At 33.6% G+C, this 18,101-nt stretch overlaps 2 protein-coding genes across 3 annotated transcripts in view; one reads left to right on the forward strand and one right to left on the reverse strand.

Annotated features, from left to right (window-relative positions):
• LOC106168763 (nucleolar protein 14) overlaps positions 1-18,101 on the reverse strand; it is a 21,283-nt gene continuing 3,182 nt past the window's right edge. Inside the window, exons 4-22 of one of the 2 annotated variants that reach the window (XM_013547934.3) lie at positions 10,202-10,346; positions 9,506-9,624; positions 9,252-9,347; positions 8,559-8,645; positions 8,216-8,284; positions 7,935-8,026; positions 7,302-7,632; positions 7,109-7,163; positions 6,634-6,764; positions 6,116-6,340; positions 5,541-5,642; positions 2,943-3,005; positions 2,644-2,734; positions 2,379-2,451; positions 2,172-2,252; positions 1,771-1,915; positions 1,331-1,452; positions 912-1,067; positions 1-607 (exon numbers count right to left, since the gene is read on the reverse strand). In XM_013547934.3, the coding sequence (XP_013403388.2) occupies positions 502-607; positions 912-1,067; positions 1,331-1,452; positions 1,771-1,915; positions 2,172-2,252; positions 2,379-2,451; positions 2,644-2,734; positions 2,943-3,005; positions 5,541-5,642; positions 6,116-6,340; positions 6,634-6,764; positions 7,109-7,163; positions 7,302-7,632; positions 7,935-8,026; positions 8,216-8,284; positions 8,559-8,645; positions 9,252-9,347; positions 9,506-9,624; positions 10,202-10,346 (2,289 nt within the window). In that variant the 3' untranslated portion in view covers positions 1-501. Of the gene's footprint in view, positions 608-907; positions 1,068-1,330; positions 1,453-1,770; positions 1,916-2,171; positions 2,253-2,378; positions 2,452-2,643; positions 2,735-2,942; positions 3,006-5,540; positions 5,643-6,115; positions 6,341-6,633; positions 6,765-7,108; positions 7,164-7,301; positions 7,633-7,934; positions 8,027-8,215; positions 8,285-8,558; positions 8,646-9,251; positions 9,348-9,505; positions 9,625-10,201; positions 10,347-18,101 lie in introns of those variants that run through there. The other variant, XM_087002343.1, reaches the window with a different exon arrangement.
• The window catches only part of LOC106168766 (nicotinamide/nicotinic acid mononucleotide adenylyltransferase 1), a 14,690-nt gene continuing 10,663 nt past the window's right edge, over positions 14,075-18,101 (forward strand). The window contains exon 1 of the mRNA XM_013547939.2: positions 14,075-14,224. Within this exon, the coding sequence (XP_013403393.1) occupies positions 14,177-14,224 (48 nt within the window). The 5' untranslated portion in view covers positions 14,075-14,176. The remainder of the gene's footprint in view (positions 14,225-18,101) is intronic.

An 18,101-nucleotide genomic window follows, 5' to 3' on the forward strand; every position in this document is an offset into this window, starting at 1 on the left:
TAAAAGAAAGGTAGCCCTGGGCATTTAATTTTCTTCAGTCAATAAATAAATATTGAGTTAACATTCTATTTGGTTATTGTATTATAGTCTTAAAGTAAGTGCCACATTTGTGGTAAAAATGTTTTCATATTTCATTCACTTGTAATTAAACTTGGTAAAACTACATTGTTAAACTCCTGCACCATGCTTTAGAGTCTATGAGCCTCATTTTGTATATATTGGTGGTTATTTGAAAATTTTCACATTTTAATATCACTGCAAATTCTATGAAAATTACCTTTGCCAAATGATTCAACATAACCACACAGTTACCAAAGAGTCTTCAAAAATAATGCCAGAATGTGAGACTGTCACTGTGACTGTGGTCCGCACAGAGTTACTACAGCACAGAGTACCTGCAGACCTGTAGCATTACCTAAATGGATATCACACCTCAACTGGTGTTTCTCAACAACCCATTTAAAATGCTGGGTACCAATTTCTCTCAGCTTCTAGTTTCTTTCATATCACAGGTTTATCTTTTTTCCTTTTCATGGCTTTAAACTCCCCCTCTTGACTCGCCAACATGCCATAGATTTCCTTCACTTTCCTCTTCCTTTCAGCATCCCTGGAGTTTAAAAATTAATATAAGCACATTTACAATCAATAGATTTGATAAGTTTCATGATCAGGCAAGTATAATATTCATGTCCAACTTTTCAGCAAAATGTGAATATAGCAGCTTTATTGAACCTCAATGTCACATCTATGTACAAATATATCTGTATGAGCATAACATATAATTTTATATATCATGTTCTTTGTTACTGCTTAAAACAAAAAAAGTTGACAAATCAACTTAAAGATAAATAACTTAAGAAAATATACATTGGTGAAGACCTGACTTGCAATGTTTCTGTACATTTTCTCACCTGCTCATCCTCTCCTCCAACCTTTGTCTAGCCAAGAACTGAGAATCTTTCCGCAGTTCTCTTACAGCAGATTTCATCTCTTTCTTGTGCTTGTGAAGCAGTCTCTGCTTGTCTCTGAACTCACGGGTGCCACCCCTTTTCTTCCTCCCATCAAAGCTAAATAATAAAATCCTAAATATGCTAGAGATAGCAGACAATGCTGTATATGATTTTCTCCATAAATATGTATTACTTTAATCTTGAAAGCACTATGAAAACAAAGAATCCAGGCACCAGTTTTGTTTCTACCAAATTCATCAGTGTCCCTAATAATAACAATAATAAACTCTGATTTAGAAGTGGCTGTTTATGTGTCAGGTTTTTGTTCATACTGCCACTGTTGAAAAGCCTTAAAAAGCCACTGAGATAAAAGACTTTACCTTTCTTCTATTTTTGGCTCAAACATCTTGAGCATGGGTGGTGGCCTTTTTTGCATGGTTAAACTGTTTCTTGTATTTTGGTTCTTCTTTTCAAGTTGTTGAATCAAATCACTGACCCGTTTCTGATATCAGAACAGAATGAAAGTTAAGCTTTCATAAGTGATGCCAACATCTATGACAGATCTATGACTGCTAAAAATCTAAGACCAATTGAAACACTTAACACTTTTATTTTATACATATTTAGCGTCCAAGCATTTTGGCTGCTCTAAAAAATTGCCACTGCACTTTCTACTTATTCTGCACTCTGATGGATAGAATGAAGTTATGAAATAATACTGTGCTTTTCTGGTAATTAGACACATTTGCCAAAAAAAAAAGTTCAATATTAATGTGAGTTGATACTGCATTATCAATTTTTTCAACTATCATATATATACCTGTACTTTTTCTGGGTACTTTTCTGTAGGAAGTTTACTGCACATATATCTGAGTGGCTGGAAGATTTCTTTATATGCAGGGAGATCTTCATATAATACTGCAAACTCCTGCAGCAACCGTAGGGACTGACATGTTGCACAAACCCTAGTGAATCAAAAGAAATCCTAATAAATACAAATATGATTTTTAAATAAAAACCGGCAAAATTTTACACATCACATAATAAAACTACTATCAAGCCAATTAAAACAAATGATTAATGGGGAAGGGGGACTTAAGAAAGTCTTGTGCTCTTATTTTTTAGGTACTGGCTTAACCTAGTTGTTTCTCTGAACTTACATTAATTTATTTATGAATATTTTAAAATAGTATAACAGCGACACAATATTTCAAAACTCACCTAAACTCATCTGTGCTTAACTGACGCAAGTCTTTGCAGGCAAACGTTTGGGATATTGTAAATGGTTTGATTTCAACTGACCTGAAAGTGTGACAGGATAATATATATTTATTAAAGCTAAAATGAACATCTAACAGAATCGTTTTTTAAAAGTATCGAGAACCACATTTAAGCAAGAAAAATAACTTTCATATGAAAACAACTTACTTCACAGTTTTTCCCTTTATTTCAAGCAGATCTACCTTCCCAACAGGTTTAAAAGGATGGACAACATCTTCCACTGAAAGAAATAATTCAACTTGATTGAAAGTACATTTTTCTTCAATTATAATTAATGTAGACAAGTTTACATAAAGAGAGAGTCAATGCGATGTGTTCAAAAATGGTCTATACCATTCCTATAATTTAGGCTTCCATACTTAAAATTCATTTCAATTATGTTCACTTCCAACAAATATTAAGTGATGCTTACATTTATTGGGATCCTTCTTTGAAGCTAGGAAAAGCAGACCCCTTAAAAAGTTTATGACTTCAGGGACATACCTCTTGGAAAGGGAAATGTACTAAAACAAATGTAACAAAAAATTGATGAAGAGTCCTGGAAAATTTTCATTCAATCCCAACTGCTCTCTAATAATGGTAGCTAACAAAGTGTACCAGCTAATAGTAATATGTCTTAGAATTCCAGCCAATCTTAATCCAAGTTATGTCTTATTTTATATCTTTGATAATGACAGTACATGATGTATGTTTGGCTTTCATTTCACCTACCTCTAAGAACAAAGTACAGATAAACAGACCAACAAAGATATCTCGGTTTGATTGCACAGGACTCTGGAAGTGAAAAAAAAAAAAAAAAACTAAATATTTTTTGTAAATTGTAATGCAAAAATTCAGTTGAACTACTATTAAAAGGTAATATTCAACTAGAGGATCAGAGAGGCGATACCGCCTCCGAATATTGTACCACCAGCTGGAGCAAGCGCATTCGTATAGACCCCCACATACATAAAATAAGGGACACAGCCACCAGTTTTGTGCTTGACAAGCTGTAAAAATGCAATCAACAAGAATTTTTAAACTATTGCAAAAAATATATATGGTACAATCAAATTTAAGTTCTTCGTAAGATAGGTCAAGGGTCAATTTCAAGGTCACAGTAAATTGCCAGTATATGACTTCCTATTCAAGTTCAAGAGTAACTATGGACCTATCTCTGCCAGTTTTGGAGATAAAAGGAAAGCAAAATTTGCAAAGTTCAGTTCATGGTGAAAAGTAGGTCAAAGGTCAATTTTAAGGTCACATTTAGATTGCCAGTATATGACTTCCTATTCAAGTTCAATAGTAACTATGGACCTATCTCTGCCAGTTTTGGAGATAAAAGGGAAGAAAAATTTGCAAAGTTCAGTTCATGGTGAAAAGTAGGTCAAAGGTCAATTTTAAGGTCACATATAGATTGCCAGTACATGACTTCCTATTCAAGTTCAATAGTAACTACGGACCTATCTCTGCCAGTTTTGGAGATAAAAGGAAAGCAAAATTTGCAAAGTTCAGTTCATGGTGAAAAATAGGTAAAAGGTCAATTTTAAGATCACATTTAGATTGCCAGTATATGACTTCCTATTCAAGTTCAATAGTAACTACGGACCTATCTCAGCCAGTTTTGGAGATAAAAGGGAAGCAAAATTTGCAAAGTTCAGTTCATGGTGAAAAGTAGGTCAAAGGTCAATTTTAAGATCACATTTAGATTGCCAGTATATGACTTCCTATTCAAGTTCAATAGTAACTACGGACCTATCTCTGCCAGTTTTGGAGATAAAAGGGAAGCAAAATTTGCAAAGTTCAGTTCATGGTGAAAAGTAGGTCAAAGGTCAATTTTAAGATCACATTTAGATTGCCAGTATATGACTTCCTATTCAAGTTCAATAGTAACTACGGACCTATCTCTGCCAGTTTTGGAGATAAAAGGGAAGCAAAATTTGCAAAGTTCAGTTCATGGTGAAAAGTAGGTCAAAGGTCAATTTTAAGATCACATTTAGATTGCCAGTATATGACTTCCTATTCAACTTCAATAGTAACTATGGACCTATCTCTGCCAGTTTTGGAGATAAAAGGGAAGCAAAATTTGCAAAGTTCAGTTCATGGTGAAAAGTAGGTCAAAGGTCAATTTCAAGGTCACAGTAAGATTGCCAGTATATGACTTCCTATTCAACTTCAATAGTAACTATGGACCTATCTCTGCCAGTTTTGGAGATATAAGGGACTAAATGTTATAATTTTGGAGTTACCATAATGTGCCTTAAATTTCGTACAGAAAAAATTAATTAAAATAAAGAAATTGTCATTTTGGTCAAAATTCTTGAAATAGGAGGTGCTCTGAAGTTTCAGAAGTTCAAATTTGATGAAATAATGTCATTTTTGAACACAAGTTGTCTGCTTTGCCAAGCCTTATGTTTTATTTTTCCAGAGTTCAAAATTTATTATCCATTACCGTACTGCACATTTTGCTTTTACCACCAATATGTACTTTTTGATACAGCGTAACTCGAAAACCGTATGGAATACAAAAAAAACGAGACCACCCCCAGTGTTGGGCTTTACATGCTCTACAAAATGCAAAAAAGAATGGGTCTCTAGCATTAACGGTTCCCGAATTAGAGACAGTTTTCAGTTTCGGTATCTTATGGCCGCTACTCCCGTGAAAATGCACCGAATGACCCCAAATTCATGGAGATGAAAGATGACCTGAAGGGTAACACTTTCCAATAATATTATTGGTTAAGTCTGTGTGGTGTCTGAATAACAGGGCAAAAAAAAAAATTTTTCGTAAAAAATTTCATTTTTTTGAAAATTTTGGCCCATTTGACCTTGAAGTAAAGGTCAAAGGTCAAATCCAAGGGTATATTTGAAATCGACACATATGACTTTTGGAAAGCCGTCTATAGAAATTTTTCCCATAACTCCTTCCGTAGGGTAGATAATTAGCATTTAATTTTGCCATTTTTAGACAAGGGTGCATTGTAATGAGTGCCACACCCAGACCCCAATACCGACAAAGCCCAAATTTTACGTGGAACGAGTTGAGATTATAGGTGACCTAAATCCATGAGATGGGTACGGGGGCCCTTACCGTCTAGGAGGAGAAGTGGTAACGGTAGCCGTCCGGCGGAGCCGGCGGAACGATCCGGACGGGACCGAAACCATGTGTACCGCCAGCGCTAACGCTGGTGGTACAATAATTCTCATGTACAGTGCAGTTAAAAAAAACAATTAAGGAAGAAGAAGTGTATTCAGGCATGAAATACCATTCAATTTCACAATGACAAAACATTTATTTGAACTTATCCAGATCGAGGTATTAACTCTCACTTTTGCTAATATTTGCCCCATGAACAACATGGTGGGGGTAACTACTGGATGCTTCAGGTCAGATGTAGGAAACAGGAGACTCACTAATTTGAAGTAAAGCACCTGAAAAAGAGAAAGCAGTAACAATGTTTCAGTTCAGTATTATGGTAATTATACTTTTATTATGAAAGGATGCATGGAACCTTGAACTTAGTCAAAGGAGGAGCCTTTAAGAGAACAGAAACCACCAAACATATTTATAAAAATTTTGAGCATGTAACTGAAATTGTGGTCCTACTGAACATCAATGAGGGCCACTCAATTTTGGACAACTGGCAACTACTTATATCATGAAAAAGCTGTGAAAAACTGTGAATGAGATGTTTCTATTTAAGTTATATATATTTTTTTCCTTTTTTACATAGTGGTTTCTAACAATCTCTGGTCACTATGCCATAGTATTTGGAGACAGGTGACAAGAATATTGGCTTGCATTTGTTTCAGAAAACCAGATAGCATATCTTTGAAACGTGAAGACATATCACACACTTAATGTACAGTGATAACTGGTAACAGTCAAGCAGTGATTTACTCACCATATCTAACTTGGGGAAAATTCCCCTCCCCCCTTTCCTCTGACAATACTGTGAAAACTCATCCTGCTTCTCCTCCATCAAGTCCCTAACAGCTTGTCCAGCTTTTATGGGAGACATCTGGCACAACTCATACAAATGGGAAATTAATGCATTGATAGACTTCAACATGGGCTCCTCTTGTGAGGCCAGATCACCCAGATAAGGCAGTAGGACTGTAAAGAAAGTCTGAAAAGTAAAGTAAAATATTTCCATTTTATGAAGCAATTTGGCAGTTACTGTTACTTGAACCTTATATAGTGTGACAAATCATCTATAAGTAAAAAAGACAAAAAATTTAAAATATACTGTTTACATATTTATTTATTAATTTTTGAAATGCACCTATTATAGTAACTTTTAAAGCCTGTTTGGGGTAGACAAATCAACTTACATTGATCAACACTTTTTGAAAACATTACACTCAACAAATCTTGAAATAAGTAATAATTCTACACAAGGTTTCAATAATAAAACCATACTTCTAGTTTTTCTTTATTGCCCTCTGCTAGGCTAGGATGGTGACACTTTCTTATTCTCTGTATCACAGTCAGCTGGTCATCTGCATCATAAGGCTCCAGCATGTCAACTAGCTCTTCATATGTTAAAGGGACTGAAGAAATTTAAAAAGAGAAATAAAACTGTTACAGAAAGTAACAAGCTTGTTTATTTATATCATCGGAAAAAGACAGGATTGAAAACATTCAGGAAATAAATACTGCTTCTGAGAATAATCAATTGTACCTTTCCATCACCAATCAGTAACAAATAGGAAAAGGAAGGATTGTGCCAATTGTTGAATATGAATACAAATGTTTCAGTGGAGTTATTTGTTGATTCATGAAACAAAATTTGGCAAAAAGTAGGCCATCAAGACTGAACTCTCAGCAGCATTCAACAAAAGGCAATCTAATTACATCTAGAACAATTTGGGAAACCAAGCATTTTCTACCCTACCTGGAAACGTGTAAGGTAATTCCTTTCTTGCTTCTTCCATTACCTTTTTTCTTTTCTGAAAGTAAAAAAAAATTAACTCCAGAGAAATTATGGAGAAAATCAGACAGAAAATCTAAATTAGTCTTACATTTTGGAGAACACTTTGCACAATGATGGGTATGATTATATTTTAAAAAAAAAGAAACAAAAGTACCTTTAAATCTGTTACAATATCTGTTTTTGCCTGTTGCTGCTTGGAAGGTTCTTTCACATCCTCTTCCTCTTCTCCTCCTTCTTCATCACCAGATTCTAAATCTGAGTGGTTATCTTCCCCTCCAGACTCTTCTTCTTCAGAATTCTCCTCTCCATTTTCCTCTTCTTCCCCATCTTCATCATCATCATCATCATCATCGTCATCATCATCCTTATCTTTTTCTTCCTCTGTATCCTCCAGCTCACTTTGATCTTTCCCAAAGGGTGTCAAAAGTTGGCCATCTTTGTAGCTCACATGGAACCTTTCCTCATCTTCTTTGTTAAGGATAAACCTGAAGGAAAATGAAAATATCTTAAGAAAGTAATTTATTGTGACTGCTCTCCAAGTAACCAAGTTACTTTTTGTTGCAAAGACATCATCAGTGCTCTGCTTCAGCGTCAAAAATTACAATCCATGTCTTGCCAGAAGTGTATTAAAACCATTTGCCCCAAAAATGTAAATAGATCTAATAATATAGCTTTTTAATGGATAGCAATATTGCATAAAAATAATTATTCCTTTACAATGGTACCGAATACCATAATAGAAAACAAAATACTTCATAAAAATGTGTAAGTACATTGTCTGACTCACCCATCATCCAGATCATCTGCTGAAAAATGAACTTGTTTCTTTTCAGCTTCTTCGTCTGGAAATACACCTTTCATTCTTCTCAACCTATCTGCCTTAAAACAAGAGTAAAATTATAAACAATTCAACCAAAGAAAAAGAAAAACATATATGTTAGGTGTTGCATATAATAGCATAAAGCAATATATTATAATACAGTTTAGATTTTAATCAATATAATGGTTTTGTGAATGACAGCATTGGCAACATAATTTGTGTAATTGCCACTCCCTTAATCTTCTTACTTCTAATTTTTCTAGCCGTTCCTTTTCTTCTTTAGCTAGCTCCTCCTCAGTTTTCAATCTGTCAGAAGGCTGCAAAATTGAATAATTTAAACATTATATTAACTGCTTATAGGCAATATAGAATATTGCATTACACTGTTGTTTCCATACCATTAGCTAAAGCTAAAACTTTGGTAAATTGCAATTATCATAATTTACATCCAAATTTGAGCCCAGTCTCTATGTTTACTATCTTTAAAATTAACAAATGATGACAATGGTCACCTGAAAGGGTTAAAGGAACATGCATTAAGATGTTCAACTAGATGTCACTTGTAATAAGGTGCCATCCTCTTATACTGACCTTGCCCTTTATTTCAAAGGCTAACTCTCTCACTGTTATGTCGTAGTCGTCTGCTTTCTTTGCTGGGGCTGGTGCATCATCTTTATGCTGCAAAATATATGAGATTCTGGGATAAAATCACTAAGTGATTTGAAAAATTAAGAAGGTCAAACTGATGCAATATACTAACCTGCATATTTGTTGATCTGAAATACTGCCAACAAACAATAAAGATTCATCACTTCTAACAACTTCACCTAAGTAGTTGCTAGGTTGGCATTTACAGTCATTCTCAAATTACATCAACTTTAATTCTATCAGTGTTTCTTCAGCATTTGTACAATATAATGATTTTCACTGCACAATGATGCCATGTGGCAAACATGTGAACCACAACTCCAGGATGTGATTTTTTTAGCTGTCTAGGAAAATTTGAACTTCATTGTTCCCAAGACTTATTTAGCTACATTATATAAGTGTGATTAACTCTTTATGTGTCAGTATAAGAATACAGAATGATATGACTTAAATAAAATGCTAACTTATGCAGATCTAAATTTCCAGGTTTCTTGCCAAATATTGTTTTTATAAAGATAGTGACACATCATAGATAACTAAGTATATGAACAGCATTGGACAAGTAATTCTTGGAAAGTACTGACCTGGGTAAGCAGTGATAATACGTATGTAATTATTAACAATGAAAACAGTTACCTTAGATCCTCCCATGAGAATCCTGAGACTTTTCCATTCTTCATCTAGTTTTTCTGTCATTTCAATTGTCTTCTCTTTCTCTGTTTTGCGCTCATACTAAAGAACATGAATAAAGAGTTATGTGAAACTTGAATCAATGACAAGATTCCCTTAATTGAAAATGCTTAATGAACATATTTTTCCTAAAATACACTCATATCTAATGCAAGCTTGGTATAAATTATACAGCCTCCTATGAACAAAACCTTAACCACCTTTTCTTTTTTAGACTTGACAATAAGTTCTTCCATCCTTTCTTTCCAAGATTTATTAGTTTCCTCATCTGATTTCTTGGTTAAGAATCCACCAAAATGTTCATCTGCTACAAGATCACCTGGTGAAGAGAAAAATTTTCAATTGATAAAAATGGATGTCAATATAATAGAATAAACATTTTCCTTTTAGCTTTATACAAAAGGCTATAGTTTTGCATGTGACATGTCAGGTAGGAGGTGGGTTAAAATTGACAGGCATAACTATTCTGTATTCATTAATCATCAGGCTTAAAATATCAGTCATTAGTAAACTCTTCAACCTCTTCATTCAAAGGCTTGTCAAGGCTTTCAGTTGATATAATGAAAAGGAAATGTTATGAAACTGAATCCTTAAATAAACCTGTGAGGGAAAGAACTGAAGTGGCAGTGTGGAGAAACACTTCTTGTACTATCAATCACAGAATTGTGCATAATGTCAGAATGAGGAAATTAAACTATTACCTATCCTGCATACATGTTTTCTCTACATTGTTGAAAATTTATCAAGGGTAAGTTCATCTTTAAATAATTCAAAATAATATAAAACACTGGGCATATTCTAGATGATCTTTATATTTTTTTAATAATTTCCAGATCAATTCACTTAAAAAAACATGACTCTATGTTGATTATTATTTACAAACATCTCAGATTTACCAGATATTTTTCCAGATTCTTCTTCATCCTCATCGCTGTCCACAGGGTCTTCAAACTTCTCAATCCTTGAAAGTGACTGACCATAATGAGTGAGCTCTTCCTCTTCCTCATTCAGGTTAAATGAACTGGGCTTGTCCTGTGTTCTCTGGTTAATGAAAAATAATGTGGAATAAATTGTTATTGAAAACTAAAATATTTCTTCATTTAATCTTGTTGAAATTTGGTCTATATGCTACTGGCACTTCTTACATTCATCATTGTAAATCACCAAAATGGCATAGCTAGTTAGATGTTCATTACATTTTTCCAAGTTTTATTTTTTCATAATATTTATATAATAAATAATAAATACATGAAAATAGCATTTAAACAAAGACATTGCTCATTCAAAAACCATAACATGCCTTAGATGCAGACATGGATCACAGAGATAATCATTTTATGGAGCAGTTCAGTTTCAATTAGGGGGTTGTTTGGTTCTAACAATTGTATTGTCTCTTTGAGAATACTGGCCAAGAACTAATCCACCATATTGAAAATTGAATTTGGCACTCTATCTTACTTGGATAGAGTGGATTTGTAGGACTTCAGCCATAGGATGCTCTCCATCCATAAAAATAGATTAAGTTAATTGGGTTTATGTCAAGTAAATTTAGCGTTCCTCTCTTACATTGGTTTTATTCAATATTGTGAGCAGAATTCTACCAGTGCCTGGGATTGTGTGCCAGGAAAAAAAATGAAAATATCTGAGCAGTAGCAATGGCTGTTACCTCTTTATTCAATGTTACAGCCATTGATGACCTTATCATATGTTCAAAAAGGGTGATTTCTAAACCTTAATTTTTACTGCCAGCGTACTAGTAAGTTTTCAATGTCTGCTTATTGTTTAGAAATGTTTTTCAGTTGAAACAAGTTTGTCAAATTTCAGAAAATACATTTTTCAAAGAAATAACATGTCACATTATGGATTTTACACATATGTTTAGAAGAATCTTCGTGCAGATGCTTTTTCCCTACGTATCAATTTTGTATTTTCTCTTGTATTTTCTGAATGCAAATAAGAGACCAGAAAACAAAATTAAGTTTATGCCATCACCAGGAAGCTTAGACTACAGAGGATAATTGCATTCTTGAAGCAACCATATGATTAATGCAGAAAACCAAACAATTTCATCTGAAGATGTGGTAATGGATGGCATCAGATATTAACCAATTCAAAATAAAGGAAAGACACATTAAGCCACCTTCTAAAAAAATTTAAAGCTGAAGGTGTTAACTAACAAAACTCATGGTATTTCTTTTATTACATGGCAATTCACAAGCTAGGTCAAAATCAATTTGTTTCCATGGCACCGGTTAAGTCAGTTATATAGCACTTTCTTCCATTAACCTTGCCATCTCTCATTAGGGTGGAACACAAACTGTGAATTTGTCAGTGTTTTATTTGCAATTCATCATGATAGTTCTCCCTCTTTAATGTAATGTTCTATCGACCATTGCATCCCACAGTTAACGCAGACAGTGTCAGAACAACTATTACCAAGCAAAATGACCCATGTGGCTCTTTTTTTTTTCACTGTCGGGAGTTATGGAGTTCGAGATGAAATGTGAACAAAAGCCATAATATTATCTGCAGTGTCGTGTCTGATTTTGAAAGCATGTAGCTCTATATGTGACAATGCTTCCTCCAAATATTACATTGCTTTCATTACCCATGCAATTATCAATAATTGGTCACTTAATCCTTTGACTAATACGCTTTATTAATCAGCTACCTGTACTTCACTTTCTGTTTGTCATACCTCATCACGCAAATAGACAAAATATTCTGCTATATGTCTGATATGTCTATTGTCTAAGAATTTAGCATCACGCAAAACTAAATTGCTCATTTCACTTGAACAGCTTGATATAAAAAATTTTTTTCAGTCTTCTTTTTCATTGATTATTAACAAAGACAGATTATTACTTGCACATTTTGTGTTTGACTGTAGCTAATGAGGGGGAAAATCAATTAGTTTTCTTGGAAGGAAAAGGATCTACTAGACATTAACATCATGCAAGGATAGAAAATAAATATATTTTTGGCCCTAGCATCATGTAAATGAGTTATGTATATTACATTAAACTACCAAGTAATTAAACAATATTTACATATATTACATCCTTACAGTTGCAGTGCTCTATTATATGAGGAAGTTATAATGCAGCAATATATGGTCAACTTTCCTATAAGCAATTGTCAATAATCATATCAATACACTTTCTGTCATTCTCAATCTATCCTAAATGTGTTGCCCTAATCTATCCTAAATGTCATACAACTACAGGCATGTCAACTCCCACACAATCCTTCATAATTAAGTAAAGGGCAAAAACACACCTCATCCCACGAGAATATTGTCAGGTAAACTACTGTCAATCTCTAAACTCTGCAAATAGAATGTGGTTGAGAAACAAGCTGATGACGGAAGAGTCTCTTCCTACTCATTTTCTGATTATATTTCAAGGACCGACTTTAGAACAGACAAGGGAATAGTGTTTAAGTGACAATAAGCTGAAAAAAAAAACGCATTTTCTATCAAAATTGGAATTTTTTGTTCAAGACAAAAATGTTTTCAAACAAATAACCGTGACCATATGTGCATGTGACACAATTCTAACTTTACATACGACTGCTACCATATTATGTGAATTGCTCCGATAAAACCTGACCAAGTTAACCATTTTGCAATAATTACAAGTGACAAGGGAGATTGGAAATCATTTTCAGAGTACCTGTGGCTTGCATTAGACAAGATAACACAGGGTCTCACTCAGAGCTCCAGGGAATTTATATTCCCAGGATTTTATGATTTCCCGGAGTAGCATTTTATTACAGAGTGAGGTGATTTTCATCTGATAAACTAGAATCACCATCATGGCCGACCAAGCAGATCTGGACATATCAATGATTATCACTTCTAGTTTAGATGTCAGAGTTGGAGGGGTTAAAGAAGATACAATGACAGAGAATGGTCCAATCAATGGGGACTTTGAAGAGTTGGCTGACTGTTGCACATTAATCACTATAGATGATGAGGTAGGTGAATAGAATATGTTTAAAGGTTGATAAATGAATCAAAAGTATCTGCGCACTATTCTGAGTGACTTTTTTTCATTAACAACCCATTTTCAACAAGAAAAAATGCTTTCACACCTAAGTGTTTTACATGATTTTACAATACATGATTTTTAAACTGATATTTCATAACTGTAGTATTCAGCTAATTTATAAACTTGCAATATTTTGGATAAAAACAAACAAATTTTCCAGGTTTACATAAATGGTACATTTTGAAATAAAGATCAACATAATAAATGAAATAAACCATATCTTCTTAAACTTAAACCAAAACAAAAGTGAACATCAAAGCAAAATTTATTCATTTATTCAAGTTTGCAGTCCTTAATTGTGCCGAAAGCACTATTTTTTTCAAACAAGTGCCAACAGCCACTACATATCAGAAAGCTGATAGACTTACACACATAATTCACATCTGGAAAACATACACCCTGCCTATAAAGCACATTTTGAATAAAGAATAGGCCTTTGCGGATGTAAATATTCAACGTGTGTATAGTCAATCAATGTGATAATCTTGCAATTCCCAAACCCTTTGGGCCAAACTGCTCAACTGTGAGCATTCTGACAACCTGATTAGAGGGGACTTCAATATTAGCTTTCTTCAGAATTACTTCCCATGTATATATACAAGTGTGAGCAGTCAGAAGTTGCACTGTGAGGCATCAAGCTGGGTTTTATGGATTGGGAGTTGATATGGGCCTTGTTTAACCTTTAATTTGCCAAGATGGTCAAGTGAAGTAAACAGCAGTAGCTTATAGGGATAGGATAAGGATAAATACAGAAAATGTACCGACTATATAGATGTATTGGATAGAACAGGCTGAAGGGGTCAGTTTCTAAGTGTGCATATGCCAGGCAGGGACATCATGGGTATCTTCAGCTGTCTCTGTACCAAGGTAATTATATATATGTGTACACATCTATACATTTATATAAATACACATACACATACAGACACATAAAAATGAAAAAGGATATATGTTTTTATTATATGTTTATATGATAATTGCACCTAATTTCCCTTTTTGTACTAATATCCGAAGGGGTGTGAAATTGAGTTTTATATAATGATATTACCATGATGTTAAATACCTCATTCACTTAACTGTATTACATTACAATCTTAAATATATAAAAAAGTACAGATGATAGTCATTACTTTTGTTCATTTATGTATGAACTTCTATCTTGAAAGTTATTTTTAAAAATATTATATATAAAAATATTATATACATTATAGTTATATTCAAAAATTATTTAAAAATAATTTCAATTAATTACAAAATAGAGACCACTGCATGTTTTTACTACAAGACAGCATAAAAAATTTTTCAATATCTAATACACTGCAAGCCATTTAAATGAAGCTGTGCTATAACCAAGATACGTACTACTATGAAGCTTCAATACGTATGGGGAATATTATTCATCGCTTATTCATGAGTACAATTTAGTGTAATTCTCCAAAATTGATGAAATTGCAATTCACAAGCTGGAGGATAGGAGGGTGATAGGATCCATTTATTTCATGTTTAATCAATCACTCAGAAAGGTCAGCTGATGTGTATTACCCAAGACATCCTGAGCCAGGGAGATAAATTTCTTCCCCAGAAACCTTCAAATATTTGTAACACCACCAGATTTCCCTTTGGAAATTTGCACTTAGTATCATCTTAAACATTTAAAGAATACATCTAATTTGCTGTTAAACAAATTGAAAAGACTACTAGTAAGGGAGCGATAATTGTCGTTTTCTTCTTTTCAGAAAAATTAGATTGGTGACTGATTTGTTATTTGATTTAAACATGTCATGTTTTAAATTCTAAAGTTGTAAGTAATATGGAATGAGATGAAAGTGTTCTTGGAAATATTTATTCATAAACATTTCAATAAGTGGAAAAGTATTAAATTGGCCACTAACTACAAAGCTTGAAGTACCAACCAAAATTCAGTTTAATGGGAAATTTTGCATAATAAATCTATCTCTATGGTTCAATCCCCAGTGGACCAATTATCCCACACTTAACCATTGTAATATACCAATAAAGGTTGTAGAAAAAAGTCCCATACAGTACCTTTTTACAAAACCTTTATTGATACTTTCATAAAAATTATTTATCAAACAAATTCATCTTGGATTATGCAGTTTTCTTAAATCTAACAATCTTTTCAAACATTTTACTTTTAAGTGTATTACCCACTTTTAACAAATCCTGCTGTCACTGGAGCAAGAGAGACTGAATATATAATTACAATTAAAATCTCCTTTTAGACACAGCTCCATCTTGATAATCAATTTATATTAAAACAGTCAGACAACATAATCTGACATTTGAAAACCCCAAAACTTATTATTAGTACTAAATAACAAGGCAGCAAAGCTGTCAAATGTACAGACAAAAAGCAGGAAATAACAAAATAGGCTACTGTCAATTCTGATGCAAAAGTACATTATGTTAAACTGCAAATTCAACATCAAATTTTAATTATGCTCAACAGGTAATACCAATGTAAGTAAAATGTGAAACAAGTATAAGGCTTCAGGCCCATGGGAGTTCAAGTTCACACTTTGAAAATGTAAAACTTCCAGAAAAAGAAGTCAATTAGACTGCTTTTCCAACTCAGACTGCATTTTAGTCCTGTATTTCTTTTTTGAAAGTTTGGCAATCATTAATAACATGGTTTTCCCATAATGGTCATCATGGCAGCAGCACCCAAAATTGTGTTTTCTTCTATTCTGATGCAATATTACATAATGGTTAACAGCATAATGACAATCAATTTTTAATAACAAAATATATGTATCATGGATTTTCAGAAAATGTGACTAGCCTGGGTCTTCAAGCCTGTGGAACTTCAAAGTCACACCTTGAAAATGCCAATATGTGAAAAATTAAATTTTCACAAAAAAACTGTTTAACTGGCAGATTGCATTGCCTACTGAAGCTGTATTTTAGTCCCATGTTTCTTTCCTGTAAGCACAGTAAGTGACATGGTTTTTCTTAAAAGGTAATCATGGGAGCAGTGCCCAAAATAGGTTTTTTCAAATTTTGATGCAATATTACATAATGTTTAACAGCATAATGACCATCAATTTTTAATAATGAAATATTAGTATCATGGATATTCAGAAAATGTGACTAGCAAAGGTCTTCAGGCCCATGGAACTTCAAAGTCACAACTTGAAAATGCCAAAATGTAAACAAGACAGCACTGTTCTGAAATGTTTTTTTCCCCATTTTTAACAATTTTTAACATAAAATAAAATTAACAGTTTACTGCCATTTTTATATGATCAACTAAGAAAATTGATGAGATGAGAAAAATATCAATAGAGCAGTGTTAAATGTCCAATTTCTTCCATTCTGAGATTCTGAACATAGTGAATGATTGAATCTGACAAACTGCAATGATATGAGTTTATTTCCATTTTTGAAACTTTATTACACAATACACGATAACATGTTTACCATCATTTTTACAAAATCAACTAACAATGTTGTAAAGATGCAGGAAATGTCAAACAAACACTTTCACGTATCTTATTAGTTTTAATAATGAGACTGTTAACATGCCTAAAAACTGAATCTGAGGAAATGTGAAAAAACAGCATACCTTCAAAAATAATGGCCCGATTATGCTGATTTACGAACTCAACCTGCATTTTAGTAAAATTGACCACTCCTGTGACTTTCATGACAATTGGCCCATCTGTTTTTCTTATATTGTGTTTACAGTGTGGCATATATGCTGAAAAGTGTAAGAAACAGCATAACTAGTAAAATAGTGGCCCGATCATGCCGATTTTTGAACTTGACCTGCGTTTTAGTAAGATTGATTACTCCTGTGAGTTTCATGACAACAGGTCTATCGGTTTTCCTTGAAATGTGTTAACAGTGTTGCATATATGCTGAAAAGTGAAAAAACAGCATAAATACTAAAATAGTGGCCCGATCATGCCGATTTTCGAACTTGATCTGCGTTTTAGTAAGACTAATTACTCCTGTGAGTTTCATGACAACAGGCCTATCGGTTTTCCTTGAAATGTGTTAACAGTGTTGCATATATGCTAAAAAGTGAAAAAACAGCATAAATTCTACAATAATGGCCTGATCATGCTGATTTTCGAACTTGACCTGCGTTTTATGAATATTAGTCAGCTCTGTAAATATAAAGCCAAAAAGTAAAACTGTCTTCCACTTATGGTGTTAACGCTGAAAGTGCACGGCGACGGCGACATGATCGGCGACGGCGACGGCGACGACAGACGCAGGTGATGGCAATATGTACAGACACATCTGTGTCTGTACATAAAAAGAATGCCATGTAATATTCCACGATGACATTTGCAGTCAAAGACATGTTTTAAACCTAAGCCCATTCATATTTCATGTTTTCCAGTTCTCCCATTAATATATCGACTCTACTCTGGCAACTCATTTCCTTCCCATTAAGGCATCCCTATTAAAATCCAGCTTAATTAGGAGCACACTTACAATTAATGAAGTTTTAAATAGAATTTGCTACTACAAAGTACTTTGTTCAATATACTGACATTTTACTGCCCATCAATGGATTTTTGATAGCCTCAGAGAGCTCTTCCATCTCTCCGATTAAGAAGTGTACACAGTAAACAAATACCTTATGCTGAACGATATATCTGCATGGCTTTACTGTTACATAAACAAAATGCGTTGTGAGAAAACAAATCCAGCTGTCACTGGAGCAAGAAAGGCTGAATATATAATAGACAGCCATGAAGGAAGCACCCTG

The sequence above is a fragment of the Lingula anatina genome, chromosome 1 (genome assembly GCF_051362555.1).
Source record: "Lingula anatina isolate TDL-2025a chromosome 1, LinAna3.0, whole genome shotgun sequence".
NCBI lineage: Eukaryota > Metazoa > Brachiopoda > Lingulata > Lingulida > Lingulidae > Lingula > Lingula anatina.